At 40.8% G+C, this 19,504-nt stretch overlaps 1 protein-coding gene across 1 annotated transcript; it reads right to left on the bottom strand.

Moving 5' to 3' along the window:
* Positions 1-511: 511 nt before the first annotated feature.
* calb2a (calbindin 2a) lies at positions 512-18,294 on the bottom strand. Its single transcript, XM_041038345.1, has 11 exons — positions 18,120-18,294; positions 13,177-13,253; positions 13,000-13,089; positions 11,881-11,961; positions 9,051-9,107; positions 7,077-7,154; positions 5,686-5,741; positions 5,518-5,557; positions 5,284-5,337; positions 2,295-2,366; positions 512-1,339 (listed from the first exon to the last, which is right to left on the bottom strand). Exons 1-11 carry the CDS (start codon positions 18,211-18,213, stop codon positions 1,223-1,225), a joined length of 816 nt encoding a protein of 271 aa, XP_040894279.1. The 5' UTR covers positions 18,214-18,294; the 3' UTR covers positions 512-1,222.
* Positions 18,295-19,504: the final 1,210 nt, after the last annotated feature.

Raw genomic sequence — 19,504 nt, 5'->3', positions numbered from 1 at the left:
TTCATTATGCACGCGGGAGAAAGACATCATGCTGCAAATAAAGCTGTCTGACTCAGGGCTGTAGCAAAATAGCCATTACTTCTATCATCTTCTTGATTACACTACACACACTGAGCAATAAATTTGCAGGGAAAGCATTAGAAATTGTAACTGCTGATGTTACGTTACCCAATTTTAGTGTCTCTAAACTTACTTTACCGTAGCTTTAAATTGTACACCGTGCTGCACTCGTGGTGACTGCATTGACCATTAATCCATTTTATGCTTATGCTAAGGTACTGAAGGCGAGGGAGCAGTTTAAAGCTGGCGCACCTTGATAAAATAGTCAAGTTGGTATGCAGAACGTCAGCACAACAGAAAATAATCAGGAAATGTAACTTGGAAGGAATGAAACAGCACTGAATGGCATTCTGACTGTAAGGCAAAGGTCCAGGAGGTAATCCCTTTGATCAAGGCATAATCACCAATGACAGTTAACCCTTTAACAAAATCAAATTCATAACATTTCCCAACTGATTTTTATCTTAAGACATTTTATTAATATTTCAATTGACAGTATCAGCCAAAAACAAACATTGAAAATTAAAATCATATCATGGCAATGGTACAGAAGAGTTTAATCAAACAAGACGGCTTCAGGACAGATAGAAGTGGAAAAATCAATATCAGTTCCATCACAGACTATAAATTAGATAAATTCAAATACAGATGTCTGAAGTTTTGTTTGGCTATATATTGTATCTAATGCAAATTTGATAGAGCGAGGGAATGGAGGGGTCAATGAAGCTGGGGTCAAGGTTCAGGGGATATCAAGAGGTCAAAAGGTAATTTCTGTGGAATAAGGGGTTTAGGCTTTTGATTGCAAGTCAGGCACAGCATGGATGGTAGGGACAGGAATGAATTCAGAAATGCTAAAGGACATGGGGGAGAGAGAAGGTGAAAAGCTTGAGCTTTCAGACAGGTCATGGTTAGGGTTGAGAGGGTCAGGTTACAGAAAATGAGGGTTTAAGGAAGAAGGGCTGTTGCGTGCTGACAGTGCACTTATCATTCATTCTGAAGATGTCACTTTAGGGCGGGTTGGGGGAGATGATAGGGGAGGTAGGAGTGTCCGGCACATGCACCTGGTATATGTTGCCAGGCAGCTGGAAGTGGGTGTGGTCTCAGGAGAGCAGGGCGGGGCAGGCAGAGAAAATGATGAAATGCAACAAGAGAGGAAAAAGAGTCACACAATTGGCTCCCTGCAGAGGACAATTTCCAGCTCGCCACGGTAGAGCTTCCCTCCATCAGACAGGCTCATGATGCTCTGCTTGTAGCCCGACAGGTTCTTCAAGTCCACCTCCTGGACAAGAGACATGGAGGTACCATGGAGTCAGTAAAGCTGAGGTCAACTAATGACATCAAGTAGAAATACTGATAATTTATTTGAATCAAAACCAAGGCATTGTCCTAGATGGTGAATTTTTTTTTCTGCCTTCCTGCTACTTCCCAACTTTCTTAGTGCAATATCAACTGTCAGTTTGTGGAATAGGATGTGTTGCTGACCTGTGCCTGCCGAAGTTTAGTACCAACATGAGGATTTGGTTCTCTAGGGTTTCCTGGTGCCAGGAATTGGAATAAGTTGCCTTTACAACCCCCATGATATGTCTCATGGGAAACTTGGACATTTAAGTTTATCATGTTAACATTTTTCAGAATATATTGATTTGATGGTGGACATCTTCTCTGTCTCTACAAGGACCACAACGAATATTAGCTAACCTGTGTCCTTGACAGTTTCATAGTGGATCTGAATATGTGTGAGTTAATCTCCTGCTCCTAACAACATCAAACATTAAACTAAACTAAACATGCAATCTGTACATTTGAAATTCAAGATGCTGCTAACTGGAATTTGCTCAATCAGAAGTTTTTGTTTTTCTGAATGTATCCCCTGCAAACTGATTGCTAACTGTTCCAGTCTCTTGTCCTCCAGTGTCACATCAACCTAAGACACACAATGCATCTTCTGACCTGAGGTAATAAATTGTTAATAATTCTGAATCACAAAATGTCTGATCTGAGCTTTTGCTGCTGTATTTCTGTTTTGTTTCTGCTGATACGTGGTAGGTATATACAGTATGAACAGGGAGTAAGCAGCTCAAAGGAGCAGAAATGAGAGAAATGGTGTCAGGTGCCTGAACTCACAAACCAGCTCTAAGCTCACAGAAAAGCTGGTGCATACAGTACACCACAGGGCCACAGTTTGTGCCTTCATATAAAATACCTGTAAACCTTTACCAAAGCCCTCATCTCACCTTCTTGTTTGTCTGGTAAAGGTCTCGTAGCAGGGCGTCCAACTCCTGCTCATCAATGTAGCCATTCCCATCCTAAAAGAAGTCAAGAGAAACACAACACAAACTCAATTTTCATCTCCAAACAGACAGCAAGGACTGCAAAGAAAGACAAGATCGTTGGAATGATCTGGAGGCAGCGAGCAGACTAAAAACTAATTACACATAGCAGCCACTGAATAAAAGAACATCTCAACACTATGTAGCTCCCTGCTGTTAGGCTTCATCGGAAAGTCCTGCATTTCTTTCTTTCTAAAGAGTGAGCACCAGCCATGTTTGGGTTCTGAGCTTCTTGATTTTTGTGAACTGCTCTGCTTCTCAGTTTTATTCAGGATCCTATGGCAGCCATCATGACTGCATTAGCCAAATGGCCCCTCATGAATGATGATTTAAAAAAGACTTCCCATTCACAACGCTGTAAAGGGGGTTAGCTGTAAAGTCACTATGGAGCCACTTTGCTAATTAATGAGTTATGTCTCACAGTAGTGTTTAGAATTTGGTGCCAGAAAATAATTCCAAATTGTTGGAAATTTTCCCCTGGCAAGTGGCACAAAACCATGTTCTGTTCATCTAGGCTCGGTTTCAAGATGACTTCAGAGCTTAGTGTCTTGCCAGTCTTATTTTTTTTAACACTGGGAGATGCTCTTTGATGTTTACAAAGCCAGACTGAAGTGTCCCAGATCTTGGAAATAAAGTGTGAATTTTATTTATTTTCCCTTTAAGGATGAAAGACCCAGGACTCTGCAGAGTTGTGGGAAAGAAGAGCAACATCAGCCAGTCTCTCTAAGTTGCACGCCATCTTGCATTTGAGATATTTTCAAGGCCTCACACAGTTTGGGGCAGTAGCACTGTAAGCACTGTGAGCCATGTTAGCGTTCAGCTGACCGGTCACACTCTGCCCTGCACACGATCTCTCAGCACCAGGACAGCAGCTGCCTGTGCTTCTGCTGCAGGGGCTGAGCTCATAACAAAATGATGAAACTAATTACACACATAAATGGTAGTGCTCCATTCGCGGAGAGTGTCTACATGAATAGACTGCAGTGGCTCATCTATAATTGAGTATTCAACCCTGTCCTCTGCCAGTGAGCAAGAGAGACTGCAAGCCTTCGGTCCAACCCAAGACATGAACATGCACGCAAACCCCCCAATGCCGTGAAGGACTGTCCTGACTTCTCGCTTCTTCCAACTTTTAATGCCAAGGTTGGTATATTGACTAAGACCTTAGACAGTGGCAAGAAATAAAAATAACACATAAAATATTGAGCTGAAAAAGGGGGGAGTTATCAGAAAATGTCTATGAAGTAGACCTTGTTCTAAGGATTTCTTGTCAATATTTTGTAGAGGTCTTGCAGCCACTATGGACCTATGCCGTCAGATTATTTTACAGATTATATTACACAGCCAGTCAAAGAATATTCAATTTCCAATTCTTAAGATGTTCAATTTTTATCTTCAAATTTACTGATCTGGAATCTTGGGATTCTCCAAATCCTCTCCTGCCTACAGAGCAAACACTGATGTTTTGTCTCAATTCAATAACAAATATTCTACAGTAATCACTACGTTATAATGCTGACAGTGTTAAACATTAATCTACTGCACAACTTCACTCTAATGGGAAACCATTATGGGAATGATGCGATAACTAGGACCACTGTTACCAGTTTCAGATTTTAAAACTTTAAAACTTTACTTTTTTCCACTGTTAACATACTACATAGTTAAAAGGTGGTGTATTTTACATAGTTAGGACACACAATGGCTATTTCGGCTGATTCACTGCTACTAAAACAGAAAACTAGAAAAAAATATTCAGTTAAATTCTGTTGTAAAATCAGTACCTAAAAATAGGAGAATATAGGAAGCATTTAACACATGAGACCTGGCCTCAGGCTGTGCCACATCAGGCTGACTTGTTTATCTCTTCAAAAATTGAGTCAGCCTTCTTACAGCTACCTAGATTACGGATGCTCCTTCAGGCTCACAAAAGCACGCAAGATGTCATAAAAAAGAAAAATGATTTAGTAGATGTACAGTGTGCTGCTCTCTCTCCCTATTACTGTGATCTGTTCCCCTCTGTCTTGTATCGTATCGCTCCCTGTAGTCCCCTTCCCGACAATCTACTGCTAATGTGGAAAACGTGGCCATTAACCGAACCACCGCTCAACCACCCTGAGCTGTTTACAAAGGGACAGGTGCGCTAAGCCTAACTCATACCCGAGGTAGATGGGGAGCGCCCTCGGTAAAAAGAAAAAACAAGGAATTTGCATATTCATGATTTTGACAAAAGGGAAACTCCAAAACAAACAGCGCTGAGTCATTCAGACAGCCAGACGACTCACCTAGTTTTCAAGCTCTGTTGCAAATCTATTTTTTTTATGCACTTTGTATACATTTTATTTTCCTGTCCCCTCCCGTTTCAGCTTATTAGCTTATAATTTGTCCCAGATCCTGTGACTACTATACAGACACAAACCTACTTCAGTGGTACTCCCTCAGAGTCTCCCACCCCATCTCAAGCTAGCTTCTGCTCCACTAGCCTCAGCTAAATTAAATTTGTATCTACTAACATATTTATTTCATTAGCATTCATCACAACAGCCCCCATGATGTTTTAACTGTGCCCTTGTGGCTAACACTCATGGGAGAGCTAGTTCCTGCAAACAAAATCATTTTTATTTCCAATTAAATATGACGAGGTGTTCAAATGTTACTGCCCACCATTGCAATAGTTACCAGTTTAGCTCAGGACACACAGACTGAAACGAGGGCGTGGGAGTTGGTAAGCTGCTTTTCAATAAGACAAATGAAAGAAAACCTCTACACTAAAGACAGAAAGCCAGTGAAACAGAAGCTTACCCCAGAAGTGGGGTCAGGCTTCAGCTGTGTGTTTGGGAGTGCATGAAAAACAGCTGTTATTTATTACCACCTTGAGTAAAATGTCACCTACCTTGTCATAGTACGTGAAGATGGCATTGAACTGCTCAGTGGTCAACTTGACACCCTGTAAAAATAAGATGAATTTCACTACCAGGCTACAAATTGTCAAATAGCCAGTTACAGTAAAACAAAGCTCAAGCTTGCCATAACTATTCAAAAATAGAGGCTACACCATATTAATAATTTCAGTGACATTAAATGTGTAAGCAAATGAGCTATTTTGTGCACCATGTTTGTTCCCTACCTGGAATTTGAGTAAGAAATTCTCCTGAACAGGGAGAAGCCTGTGGGAGAGAAGGACTTCATTAGCGGACACAATGGCTTTTAAATTATTCAAATTCCATCAGCAGGCATTGTGTTTCAACATTTATATAATGAACAGAAGTAAAATTGCTTCAAAATTGCACATTACCTTGCCATCTCTGACAGGCCCAACTTCCCATCTCCATTCAGATCAAACATCCTGAGCTGCAAAGTGGAAGCAGAACAGAGATAGGAAGGGACAGAGGAGAGAAAGTGAAAGGAAAGTTTTTTTTTATAGGTATATGTCTGTCAAGGTATATGGCTGGCAAGATAAAGGCAAATGTGGTCCCATGAATTTCACTGACTGAGAAATAAAATGGACAACCATAAAGTTTCTACTTTTATTACACAGCCAAATTTTTTTTCATAGTTCTAGGTGTTTAACAGAGGACCAGTAAAGGGACTGTCCATAAAACTTGCTTCAGACATTTCAGCTAGTGCATCTGATGGTGAACTTTTACAGAATAATAATCTAAAAGTTCTCTTTTTTAGGTGAGTTACATTAGAAAGAAAGAATCCCAAAGACATTACAAAAAGACATTTCTTAAAAGTACATTTTCCCAGAGAAAAGCAATGTTAATGGAAGAGGTCTATATTTGGTATGAAACCATTAATCTACCACATGTTTCAAAGAATTCGAGTGATTAACAGAATAAATGTTTGCGTGATATTATGCTAGTTGCAATAATAAGACTTTTGGATTTATGAAAAAACATTTGCCATCAAGTTGTAAAATGAAATAGCTCTATTGGGGAGGTCATTATGTTTGCTGTTGTTGGAATTATATTATTTTATCTTTAATTTTGGTCATTTAGTGTTTACCATGTGTGGCTTCACATATATATAATAAATATGTGAAGGAGCAATAATGACCTAGTTTGTCTGTGAGTATGTTGAGGAAACTGCTTCCCGAATTCGAAATCAGGTCAGGTCGGCACTGGGGCTTCCAGGAAGAAGCAGATGTGAGCACATCTGGGCTGTAAATACACAACCTGCAGGACATGATGGGTCATGACCACTCAGCCGCACAGTGCTGCTGCCACCAACACAATGAGGCCCTCCAGGCCAGATGGACACTAGACTTATAGCTTTCATAAAGATTACATGACTACATGTGGCTCACGGTGATTCTATAGGATTCCTTTTCCCCAGATTAGACACTTTATTAAAAAAACAAAACAAAAAACAAACAAAAAAACTAGCAGTTTAGCTATTTATAGTTTTTTTTTATTACTTTGAGTGATTCTGATGCATAATCAGTACCTCATTTGTGTTTTCTCCTCATGTAATCTTATTGAAGCCATTTTCTGAGCTGAGAAAGGGACCTCTTTTCTCGTTTACTACACCTGTGGTGTATATAAATTATATGCAAAATAAAAAAATTAAACTGACATGCTCCTTTAAAAAGGAGTAACTTGTAAAAACTGCAAACTGTGGTGTGTGGGCCTCTCCGCTGTGTCTGAGTGTGTATGAGTCCATGTGTGGGAGAGTGAGTCTTACTATGGTCTGTGTGTACTCCTGCAGCTTCTGGTCATCATAGTGTCTGTTAGCCTTCTCCAGCAGGTCTGACAGAAAGCCCTGAGGACAGAAACATACGTAGAAAAAAAAAACAAATGAGAGAGAACATGTATTCAGTTTTCACCACTGAAAAGAAAAATCACAATTATACAGAAGAAGAACATTAGGATGGGGGGTAAGAAAAGAAGGATGGAGAGATAAAATTATTATTGCAATAGGATTTTATGAGCTTATTTTGTGTTTTGTATATAAAGTCTTAATCTCTAAAGTAAAAAGAAACTACAGCCATCATATACTGTAAATAGAATGCAGTGAAAGTCTGTTAAAGTGATGGTACTCAAGTAGCATTAATGAACGAATGAATGAAACTCTAATGAACTCCTATATTACTTCTATATTTTCCTTGTCTGCTCACAGTCATGTGGTCAGACACATGTCTGCTGCCTCATCTGCATTTTCCCAAAGCTTTTAAGAAGTCACACCTGAGTAACTCATCTGCACCTGGTCAGCTGGAAGAAATGTGATCCCATAACAACCCAAGCAGCCTAATCTGTACATGACGCACAATCACTGACCCCATTAATGATCATCTCCCCAGTGTGGAGCATTTTCCTTTATATAATTTTACACAACATTTACAAGAGGTGCTGAGGGGACTGAAGGGAATAACATTTGTGCAATCTGTGAAGCTTTTTGCATCTGAATCCTCACCTGAAAAAAACACTCATGGTCATTGGGGTATTTCCTGTGTGGCAGCCATTTAACTCTCCTCTGTTAAAGCTGTTGTCTGGCTTTACTTCCCCATATGCTCACATGTATCCAAAAAAAAAAAAAAAAAAGGCGAAGCACTGAAACTTCTCGGTGTCAAACATGCTAACAAACTCGATGGCAGTGCTAACAGTGCAATGACTAAAGCTTGGGGCATATTCAGTATGTCAGCCTCTTATCTTAGCACTTAGGGGGACACTTGAGCATTTCCGTAAAAATGCTTTTAATGCTTTCTTGCCAAGAGTTTGCTTAGAACAGTGACACCGCTCTAATGCCTGTCCGCTACAATATGAAGCTAGATTAGTTCGCAGGCCGTTAGCTTAGCTTACCTTAGCTCTTTAGCAAGTACCAAAACAAGTTATAAGCTAGTTACTTTCTTGTCGTCTTGTCATTACCGTGAAGTTGGTAGCCAAGTAGTGAAGGTGCTGGTATGCATATTTTTTGCTTTGGACAAAGCCCTGGCTACCTGCTCCCAGACTTTATGCAAAGCTAAACTGATTAGCTTAGCTGGCTTTAGCTTCATATTTAGTTAACAGACATAAGAGTTGGATCAATCTTCTCAGCTGATTTTTGGCAAGAAAGCAAATAAGCATATTTCCCAGAGCGCTAAACTTTTCCTTTAAACATACAGATTCAGAATTAGTATGATAATAAAGTTGTTACATATCACAACACAAAAATATAGTGGATTATTTTTGACTTTTACTTTTCTTTTTATTGGTGCAAAACAACACAACATCTAGGAGGTGACTTGACATAGTTGTGTGCAAGTGTATACAAGAAAAACAAGACTATTACAGTCGTTAAATTTATGTAAATAAAATATAAATGATTACAGGAAAAGACAGGGAATATGGTTAAAGTAGCTACTTTGCAACTACTATATGATAATTACAGTTTAGGGTAGGAGCTCTGTCAGTGAGCGTGTGTGTGTTGATGGGCAAATGAATGTGGGGGGGTGGGGGAGAAAGAAAAAAGACATTACAACATAAGAATATGTATGACTGCGTGGGCAGATGAATGATAAATAATGATGATAAATAAATTGTAAATTAGGTACTGCAGATCATCCTAGCCCTACGATGAATATGAAATTATACTTAAAAGCCATTTCTATAAATAGATTGCAGTACTTATTAAAGTATGATTTCAATGTGTTGAGGTGTATGACTGATATTCACGACATACCTTCAGTTCATTTGCTTCAATATAGCCACTGCGATCTGTATCATATCGCCGCCATGCCTAAAAGAAATCAGCAAAACAAAAGAAAGTGGATTGAATTTTCTCAGCACTGATGCACAGAACACAAAGACGCTCCTCTCCAGAGTGATTTACATTTCTTCCCCCATACATAAATCCTCTCTGATCGAGCCCCAGCATGCTCTTTAACTGCACTAAGAGTTTGATTTTTCTCTGGTGCAGAGCAGAAATCGTTCCAGAGGGGACGACCACAAAAGCCTGGACCATCACTGTAATCACACAGTTTTCAATACAATCCATTCGCCCACATAAAGAGCAGAGGGCAATGTGAGACAGAGGGAGAAATGAGGGAGGGAGAGAAAGTCATTTTAATGAATGTTTTAATCTAGCAGCTGTCCCTGTCCAAAGAAGGGCTCCTTATCAAAGATGGATAGCCTTCCCCCTTCTCCTTCTCCTCCTCTCCTCCAACCCCTCTGTTCCTCCTCTCCTCCTGTGGGCTCTGCAAAGAGGAGCTACAGTAGTGTAATCCATTATATATGACTCTGAAAATAGAAGGTTCTGCTTCCTCATTCTAACCCTTTAAAAACCTCTCTGCCCACCTCCTCCTCCCCGCACCCTTCAGCAAAGACTGATTAATCCTCCTCTCTTGTTTTATGTTCTCAAACTCTGGCTCTCAACTTCCCATCGACATTTCATTTGCGTCCCCTCTGTTCCTCCTTTCTCTCGTTTGCCCTTTGTATCCTTCTCTCTTTCCATACCCTCTCTTTCATTTATCCTCCATCTCTCGTTTCATTATTCCTTCCCAATTTGACACAGGAGACAAGGACAGCCTCCTGCCCACATGTAATTGGTTTCTAATTGGCTTCCATCCTTTCATTTCAGTGGATCTAACATGAAACCTGCCATTTCCTTGCCTTTATTTTGTGGAATAAATGATTTTCCTTTTTCTGGTACCTTTCACACATCTTGCTCTGCAGAGGGCTTTTTGTTGCTCCCACTTTCATTCATTATTCATAATTCACAGCAGCACAAAACCTGTTTATACCATACTTGGACATTTTCATATAAAATGGTTTCTTAAACAAACAGCTTGGCTGTTATGTACAGAATCAAACGGCCATTCTTATTTTCTGTGAGGTTTCACTACTTAGTAGTACTGTGTAGTTCATTTTGTTGTAGCTAATATCTATTCGCTTTTTAGATAAACTGATTTTGTTGCTCTGCTGACTGTCCAGTACACATATGCTTGTTTTCTGTTCCTGACAAGCCTCAGTAAAGCAGATCCAAAAATACCAATAAGTGTCTGACATCCAGTGGCAGTGCCAGAGTTTGAAATCTTCTAATTCTACCAATGGCAATTTTAGGTTGAAACATGCTCCTCCATGTAAACAAATGTATATGTGGTCATCTGGAAAAATTCATGTAGCTGTGTTTTTTTTGTATGTTATACAGACTTTAGGCATGAGGATTATATGTTTGTTTTTCTTTTCTATTTCTATTTTTAAAATGAATCAATCAGTTTTTTTGCTCAATGCTCAGCCCTGCACTATGTGTTGAGATTTAGGAGTTTTGCGTGTCAGCTCCTCTGTATAGACCAACAGACACATTTAGATGCATCTTTAAAGAACCATTTACATCCCAAGTAATTAACACAGATCAGTCATTGAGCAGACAACACTAAAGCTAAGGGTGCACATAAAACAAGTCTTTTGCAGCAGACAACAAATATCTGGAGGGTTTACTGCAGGGCTGCCAACTCTTACGCACTGAGCATGAGACTCACGCAAATGACACATATCTCACACCATACATCCCTCTGTGCCTTTTTGTCTTGACTTCCTGCGATGTAAAATTTGTGATTTTTAAGCGAATGAACAGCAGTGCACGCAACATCCAGTGGAGCAGGCAGTCATTTGTGGTTGAGCAGCTCACCCGCAGAGCATGAGTGGAGCAAGGCTGAAGAGAACCAGACCCATTATATTGAATGGCGGTATACTGTAGGTGGCAGTAATTTCGAATTTCATGAATTTGTCGGGTGTTGTAGTTGTAGTGTTGTACAGCTGGTCTACGCAGGGCAAGGTTAGTGAATTTATTGCAGCATTGCAGCACTTATTTACATCACTTCATGCTAAAAACATGAAAAAGTGTATGGTACCTGTTAAACATCTGGACTGGCCTAGTAATTGAGGTTTTGTTTTTTGTTTTTTTTGGAGGGGGGGGTTTGACGCACCCCCACCGGAACAAATTTCACTCCAACTGTATTACAGTAACCACAACATTCAATGAAATCTATTTTATTACGAACTATTTACTCCTCCTTTTAGCTTGATTGAAATGATTTTATATCTCAACTGACTTTTCCTCTTTACTCCCTTGTCACATATTATGCTCAGCCAATTCTCCAGTCGATGTTAGGTCTGCTAGGTCTCAACAGCAGATACCGTGTGCAACGGAGGCAGAGAGTCTGTGGTTTTCATTCTAGACTACTCCAGTTTATTTCACTAATTAGAACACCTTCAACAATACAGAGGGAACTAATCTGTGAAATTAGCTTGTAGGTAGAAATGAGAACATGCAGGCTGTCAGCCCTCCATGGTTGACTGACTCTGGTCTAGAATGTGCGGTTCATTAAAGAAAGCCTGTCCTGGCTGATGGCATTTCATAGTGAACAAGAAGTTTCTGTACAAAAAGTCCTGAAGTATCGCAAAGAACTGATCAAATGACAGAGTTTGTTAAGAGGGGGCCGCAGCTTTGCATTAAAAAAAATATACCGGTCCATCCACACACACACACACACTCAGAAACACGCTCTTACCGCCATAAACTCAGCACTGGAGCTGACAAACTGTCTGAAGCACAGCAAGAAGTTCTCTTCAGTTGGGAGAATCTGGGCCAGCTAGAGAGAGAAATGACAGACAAATGGGAGTGGTGAGAATACAAGATGGTGGAGTTGAAATGCTGGGAGAGAAGAAACGGAGACTGGGGAGCTTTTTGTCTGCAGCGCTTCAAATGGGCAACTCAGACATGAATAATAGAGAGACATAACCTCAGAGGCGAGGCTGTGCCTAAATTGGAATTATTTTTAAAAATCGTGTTTTTGTATGCTCAGACAAAGCGGTTTCACAACAATAATTGAGCCCAAAATTCATTTGCAGATTTTCCGGGCTGGCGGTGGATTATTGATACTGCAGAAGCCCTGCTTCCCGCATCTCTTTCAGATCTCACTCTGAAAATGGTCAAATCGAGGGAAAGCAATATCCCAAACTGACGCTCCATAGAGACTGTCATGAAGACTGCGTTTATGCAATCGACCAGAGTATTGATCAGGCCTCTGAAGCATCTCACTTGAACTGTATTCCTTTGACTCTGTGAATTATCTTACATTTTTCTTTTTACAACTTTTTCTCAGCCTCCACAGAGCGCAGAAAACCCAAACTTTGTCTTCATTTTGTTTTGGGTCTGAGCCACATTTCAGTGAAAGTCACAACGTACCAGGCTCCGGACCAACTTTTTCACTAGTAGCACTGGTTCTAACAACTGCCTAAGTTGGTCACACCAGCACATGATTTGGTCGCACCCTTTTTTTTGTGAACAGGAGTTCCTATTTTGTTATAGGCAGTGTTGAACTTGATGAGCATTTCATTCTCCTCCGTTGAGCAATTACTCTCATCTAACCACTGAAAAGAAGTTGGGAGGGGCTCAGTGTTTCGTTTGATGCATCGGCCCCTGCAGATTTTGTGTTTCTTACTGTGGTTGTGCAGCTTCAAAGTTTCAAGCTTAAACTGAGTTGACCCAGTAAAAATTTTAGAGTTGCCTGCAATGGACAGGCCTCCGTGCCTACAATACACAAACAGCACAGCATTGCCCTTGAACCGCAAACATGGGGGGCACCAAAAACAGAGGCATATTACACAAAGCACCTCCAGAACCTTACCTCTGACATCTCAATTCGTCCATCTTTGTTCTTGTCAAACTTCTGCATGAATTCCTTCATCTTTTCTCTGAATGTGGGGTTTGTAGGGTCCTGGAAAAAAGTCGTACTCAATAAAAGTGAAATCTGAGTGATCAGTATCATATCTATGTTTGTTTAATGTCTGGTCCCTGGACTTACCACCCCTGCTCCTCTCCGGGCCATCTCCAGCTCCCTGAAGAAGTTCTCCAGCTCCTTGCCCTCGATGTAGCCATTACCTGGGAGACAGACAGACAGACAGAAAGACAGACAGACCATAACGCCATGTCATCACAACACACCACAATGGGCTTTTGTCAGTATTGCTGACAAGCAAAAAGCCCATCAGAGCAGAGATGTGGTCACATTGTCACAGTGTCAAACAGATCGGCTCAGTTTTGCCGGTATTGATTCAAACATGAGCCTTTTACCAGTAACTCTCTTCCTTCCCCTCTGGCTCAATAGATTAGACTATTGACTGACACCATGCAAACTGATCACTTCTCAAAGACTGTGTGCTCACAGGGCTTAATGCAAGGAGAAGATATATATGGAAAATTGCTTTTCTAGGATTTTGAAGGTGATGCTCCACGAGCAGCTTCTTTTATTCCACTGAGATCAATACTGCATTCAGTGGGGACTTTGGCAAATGGGACGAATCAATATGCATAACTGTGTACTGTGAACATACAAGAGTGTAATGTCAAAAATGACATTGATTTTGAGACGTTTCTACCTGACTGTTGTTTTTTTTTAAGATTTTATAAACTGTGACAGTCATGATATTTTGTCAAGAAGAACTGAATCTTCCTACTTTCCTTCACAAAATGTCTTAACCTTGTTTTACTGTGTGCTGTCAATCATTTTGTCAGATTAAGTGTCACTTTTGGTGCTTATTCCAAGAGGATGTCCATTATCTTTTTTGGGGGGGGGGTTTCTGTAATGACAAATTTAGCCTGGGGACAATGCAACTGATTTTCTTCGTATCTTATTTTATTTTTATTCCTGGTGTTCTGGTGCTCTGACAGTACCGATTCAGAGGACAAATGAGCGTGCCCGCTTCACCCAGGTAGTCTGTGAACCAGTGCCAATATTCTATCAACAAGCATGCTGAATGGCTAGGCAGATGGCTCCAAACGATGTGACTAGCAGCTTCAATAAAACCCTGGAAGGCAGAGCTGCCTCATTAAACACTAACAAAGATTATTATGCCATCCACTTCCTCTCCTCTCCCTCTAACTCGCTGTCTCTCTCTGTCATCTTCTATCTAACTCCCTCTCTCTATCCAACCAACATCTCAGCGTCTTTGTTCTATCCATGGAAATTTTTGCATGTGTGTGTGTGTGTGTGTGTGGCACGCAAGCGCATGTGTGTGGGAATGCATGAGTTCCTTAGTAATGTTATCAAAAGTCATGAATACAAGCTCGGCTGTTTCAATAAGTGGGACAGTGAAATGCCTCGCTGCCATCGAGCCTCCCTCCTGTGGGTTTTATTGACATTTAGCACTCTGGAGAGAAATGACCTGCTTTGTAATTAACCAGAATAAAATGTGATTAACTACAAGGGGAATGGCATAAAATGACAATAAAAACAGATTCATGAACAGATTACGCTGGGGCGCTGTCATACGTTAAATAAATGCAGCAGTAGATCCACACGCCCTGTTTTATTTGTGCATGAGGGAACATCTGTTTGTGGCTGTAGCTGTGCTTATTGAGATGTATGATAAGTGCTTTCTGTTCCAAACAGCCTTTAAACGGCAACTATATGCTGAAGGTACTCTGTTTTTTTTCTTTGTTTTTTTTTTTTTCAATGAAATGCTCCATGTGTTTCGGTCTAATTACAGTGTGTCCATGTTGTCCTAGAGTGTCCCAAATCCAGAGAGTGCATACTCCTCATTTACAGTGAATATCAATGATGCTACATTAGTGTGCAGATCACTGCCAGTGGATACAATTTCATGCCTGAATTCAACTCACTTCCAGATGATTCAGTTCAAATGTTAAATAACTAGTTTTATATGTCGTAATGAGAAGCACTCCTACCAACTTGCCTTCATTTACTTTGGTCTTCCTGCACAACCTTTTAAAACCTGCACCAGCGTGCACCAAGATAAAAGGTTCACAAACCACTTTTGGCCCAAATACACGTTCTTTGGGATCCTGCATCACTACAGTCCCGGGAGATGCCTGTAAAGACGCTTTACTCTTCTGGTTCTGATTCTAAAATTCAACCCCAACACAGGAAAACTCTCAAAGAGGACAGCTGCACCAACTAAGTGCATATTTAAAGCCTATATAAAGTGCATTTGCCTTTCAAAGTAGAGTGCAGCCCTGTGTATTCAAATAGTTTGTGTTGAGATCAAAGTTGGGTCATTTCAAGAGGTGGACTTTGCTCCATCTCTTGGAATATTTTCCGAATTTCCATATCCAGGTTAATAAAAAATAATTGACAGCAAACGTTCTATAATTAGCAAAAGGAACTGCAGTTGTTTCCTTTTTCAGCTTTGAAGTGACTGAATTGAAAAGGCCCCACAGAGACAGCAAGGAAAGATGAGAGGGACGTAGAGTGGAGGAGCTGCGAGAGACGCCATCCAGATGAAATTTGATCCTGGGCCAACAGGGGAATATGTGGTTTCATCATCTCTGGGTGCATCGCCTCCTGTGTATTTTTATCTGCAACTCAGAGATGTTTACTCAATCTGAGCAAACAAATTAGCTCTCCTTTCTTTCTGCCGAGCCAGAAGACACTCCCAGTAATGAGAGCACAAATCAAACACTCCAACCAAATCTCTTGATGCACAGTGGTTGTATTTGATTTGCAAAGTGCCCAATTGCAAAGCACAATATGTAAAATACCTCCGCATTAGGACTTAAAACACCTGGGTGGTGTAGGACTGATATCCATATACTGTAACCAAGCGAAAACAGACATGACAACTGTATCTGCACATATAGGCTCATATGGAGGGTGGAGGAGCTCAGCTGCTGAGCCCCTCCACCCCACCCAACTCCGCATTCCACCTTGATTTCCCTACGGAGTATGTTTCAGCATGTGTGCATCAAAACAGATCGCGTTAACAATGAACTCCCAGGAGTGTGTGTGTGTGTGTATGTAAAATGAATACTTGCAACACACTCGTCTTGTCTGCAGGTGTATTTCGGACATCTCAAGACAGCTGATTGAACAGGCAAGACTGAGGACTTGCAGTGATCACATAATGATCGCATATACGTCCCAGTCTGACTCACTTTCTGGCTTATTGTTTGTAAAAATTTGAATTAGCTGACTTTATCTGCTAGCTAATAACCAGGGGGTTGGTTAACACGGTCAGCACACCACAGGGCACAGTCCACCCTGCAGGATGAAGCCTCTCATACACCCACTTTGGCAATTCCATAAAGGACAATGAGAGAAATAAAAAGTTTTAAAGGAGATTTTAATAAATAATTTCCATTTTCACATTGACCACTGTGAACTTCTGAGTCAATGTAAAGCTTTTCCAAAGAGTTTTATCTGCATTCTCAGTCGCTAATCCGCAGACGTCTCAGTAATTCTCCATGAGACTTTCAGGGCTCTCGTGACAGCAGCATGTCTGATGAATTTGTCGAAAATAAAAGGAACACTGCGACACAAATACATGCACACACAGGTATCTGCAGAGTGAGAAATCAAGACTGAACTGACACACGTGCATGAAGACAAACAGGAGGATCAACGCAAGAAGATGAAACCCCGATCAAGACTGAGACTGTGTGTGTGTGTATGTGTGTCTATGTGTGTATATACTTCTGTGTTTGTGAGAACCAGTTTGAGTTACAGACCTTACAGAGCGAGTGCATTTTGGAAAAGTGAGGACGTTTTGGCTGGTCCTCACTTTCTGACACAGCTTCAAAGGCTGTTTAAGACCTGGTTTTAGGGTTCAGGTTTGAATTGGGTTTAGGTTAGGGTTCGGGTGAAGGGATAGAGAATGCATTATATCAGTGAGTGCTCTTACAAAGGGGTGTGTGTGTGTGTGTGATTTGAAGAGAAAAGGCGGTTGAATAAATTAATACATGGGAAATTTTTATGTTGACATGCATCATAAACAATATCACATCCATCCATTTTTCTCATAGTGAGCCATCTCCACCGTACAGAGGCAGAGCCCCACCTGAGACACTTCACTTATTGATGAAACTTAAATGGGTTTAAGTCAGTTTTTGATTGGAAATGGATATCAATACAAGGAGCAGAATTCAGAGCCAATTACTTAAAGGGTAACATCCACACTGTCAATGAACATTGGTTGTTTTACCCCATAGAAAACACTAATTAGATGATGAATTGATTGCAAAATAACACTTCAGCTGAGAGTTTAAATCAAAAGCCTTCACTACTGAAAAAAATAAATGTCAGGGTGTACTTCATGGAGGCTACTGTGAGAGGGCTCCTACTCGTTAAGCTTAATAGCCAAAGGGATAAAAACCGCATCCATCTAAACTAACTAATCAATCACCATAATATGATATATATGTTTGAACACTATGAAATCCATACATAAGCAGATCCTTCATATATAATGGCTGTGCCTATGCATTCAACTCAGCATCCGCATCAAAAATTCATTTGGAAGAAAAGGTCGAACTTTTATTTTTTTTATTTTTTCCTAACAAAATGTCATGTTCCGAAACCAGCTCTTAAACAGTATTTAAATGTCCTTTATTCATCTATCAAGAAGAAAACGTTCATTGCCGATTACAGACAAAATAGACCTTATAATATTAATTAACTGTCCTTGTCATGCCTCTCTCTGCAAAAGTGAGTTTACAGAAGATAAGTAAATTAATTTCTTGTGTTTTCCAGTCATTTAAAATCTAAATAGTCCTTCTTTCAATACTCCAATAAGACGAACCTTTGCTGTGATATTATTGTTTATCTCTAGACAATCATATAAAGTTTTTTGGTATAATGTCTTAAGGATGCCCTTCAGTTTTTTCCCCCATAAATTTCTCCGTATCATAATTATTAACCTTCCTTCAGTCGGTTGCCTTTTACAGCAGTGATCTAATTCAACAATTCTGAGTCTGGATCAACTTTTAGGAAGAAGAAAAAAAAAGTCTTACCGTCAGTGTCGAAATGTTTCCAAATGTCAAGGAACTGGGACGCGGTGACCTCGGCCAGGTGCAGGTGAGGAGGCTGCTGTGCTTTGTTTGCCATGATGCTGTCGACGGATGCTGCTGCGGTTCAGACGCCAGAAAAATCCGCTCCTAACTTTTTTTTCTGTGTCTCTTGTCCAAACACACCCCACACTGTAGCCCCGGCGCGCCGCCCGCCGCTTTTTAACCCCCGTGCAGGAGCGGCAGCATCGCGGCATCGCCGCTGGGGGCGCACTGCCACCGACGGCGTCCATCTGAGTCAGCGACCCTCTCTCTCTCTCTCTCTCTCTCTCTCTCTCTGTCGGTGTGTGTGTGTGTGTGTGTGTGTGTGTGTGTGTGTGTGTGTGTGTGTGTGTGTGTGTGTGCAAGTGCTTCCAAGCTTGATGTAGCTGTGTGATGTGACGTCTTGGGCACTGCAGTGGACAGACTGATGTGTGTGTGTGTGTGTGTGTGTGTGTGTGTGTGTGTGTGTGTGTGTGTGTGTGTGTGTGTGTGTGTGAAAGATGAGAGAGATGCAGATAGTGAGCAGATTGTTTTGTTGTTGCATCATCACACTTTTACAGTATAGATCCCACGTGTATGCGTGTTTGATCCACTGCACGCGCATGCATGTGAATCCCCATATTTCAGCATGCACGTGAAACTCATGCCTGTGTGTGTGTGTGTGTGTGTGTGTGTGTCAGAGCATACTGTGTTCCTGCCTCCTACATCTGTGTGTGTCTATCTAAGCGTGCAGATCCCCGAGCCTGTCTACCAGTGTGTGAGGCTTCACAGACTTAATTAGAACTCACACGCTAATCACATTCCCCACACCGCCGCCAGCCAGCGGTGATTAGCCCACATAATAAATGTAAATTCTGAAAAAAAAGGGAGGAAACAACTTTTTCATTAATGGCCAGTCTACTGTGCAGAGGGGCCGGCAAAGCCACAGATCCCATTAGGAGAATGAGGTTGGAAGAAAAAAAAAAAAAAGAAGTAGTCATATGTATTCCTTCTTCTCATTTACTGCAAGAGGTGATAACATTCAGGATGAAGTAATAAGCCTGTAATGAGCAGGAGGGCAAGTATCCCTAGAAGCATTTTCCTTCTGTTGGATGAAATCTGCAAAGAGGGAGACGGCTCTTCACACACAGTGAATATTAATAATACTTTTCATTTGACCCATGTGTGTAACTAACAACATTAACATTGGCTTTGTTCCATTAACCCAATGAGTCATGCCAGTAAGCAAGCATGCACAGAACCAGGGTCCTGAGACAGGAATAACTAAATGGTTATTAATTAATATTATGAATTACACCTGTGCTTTTCCTGTTATAACCTGTCAAAATGGGTTCTATGCAATCAACTGC

This window comes from Toxotes jaculatrix, chromosome 5 (assembly GCF_017976425.1).
Source record: "Toxotes jaculatrix isolate fToxJac2 chromosome 5, fToxJac2.pri, whole genome shotgun sequence".
Classification (NCBI taxonomy): Eukaryota; Metazoa; Chordata; class Actinopteri; family Toxotidae; genus Toxotes; species Toxotes jaculatrix.
The sequence above is the reverse complement of the archived record's forward strand: the minus strand, read 5'-3'. Positions and strand labels throughout refer to the sequence as shown.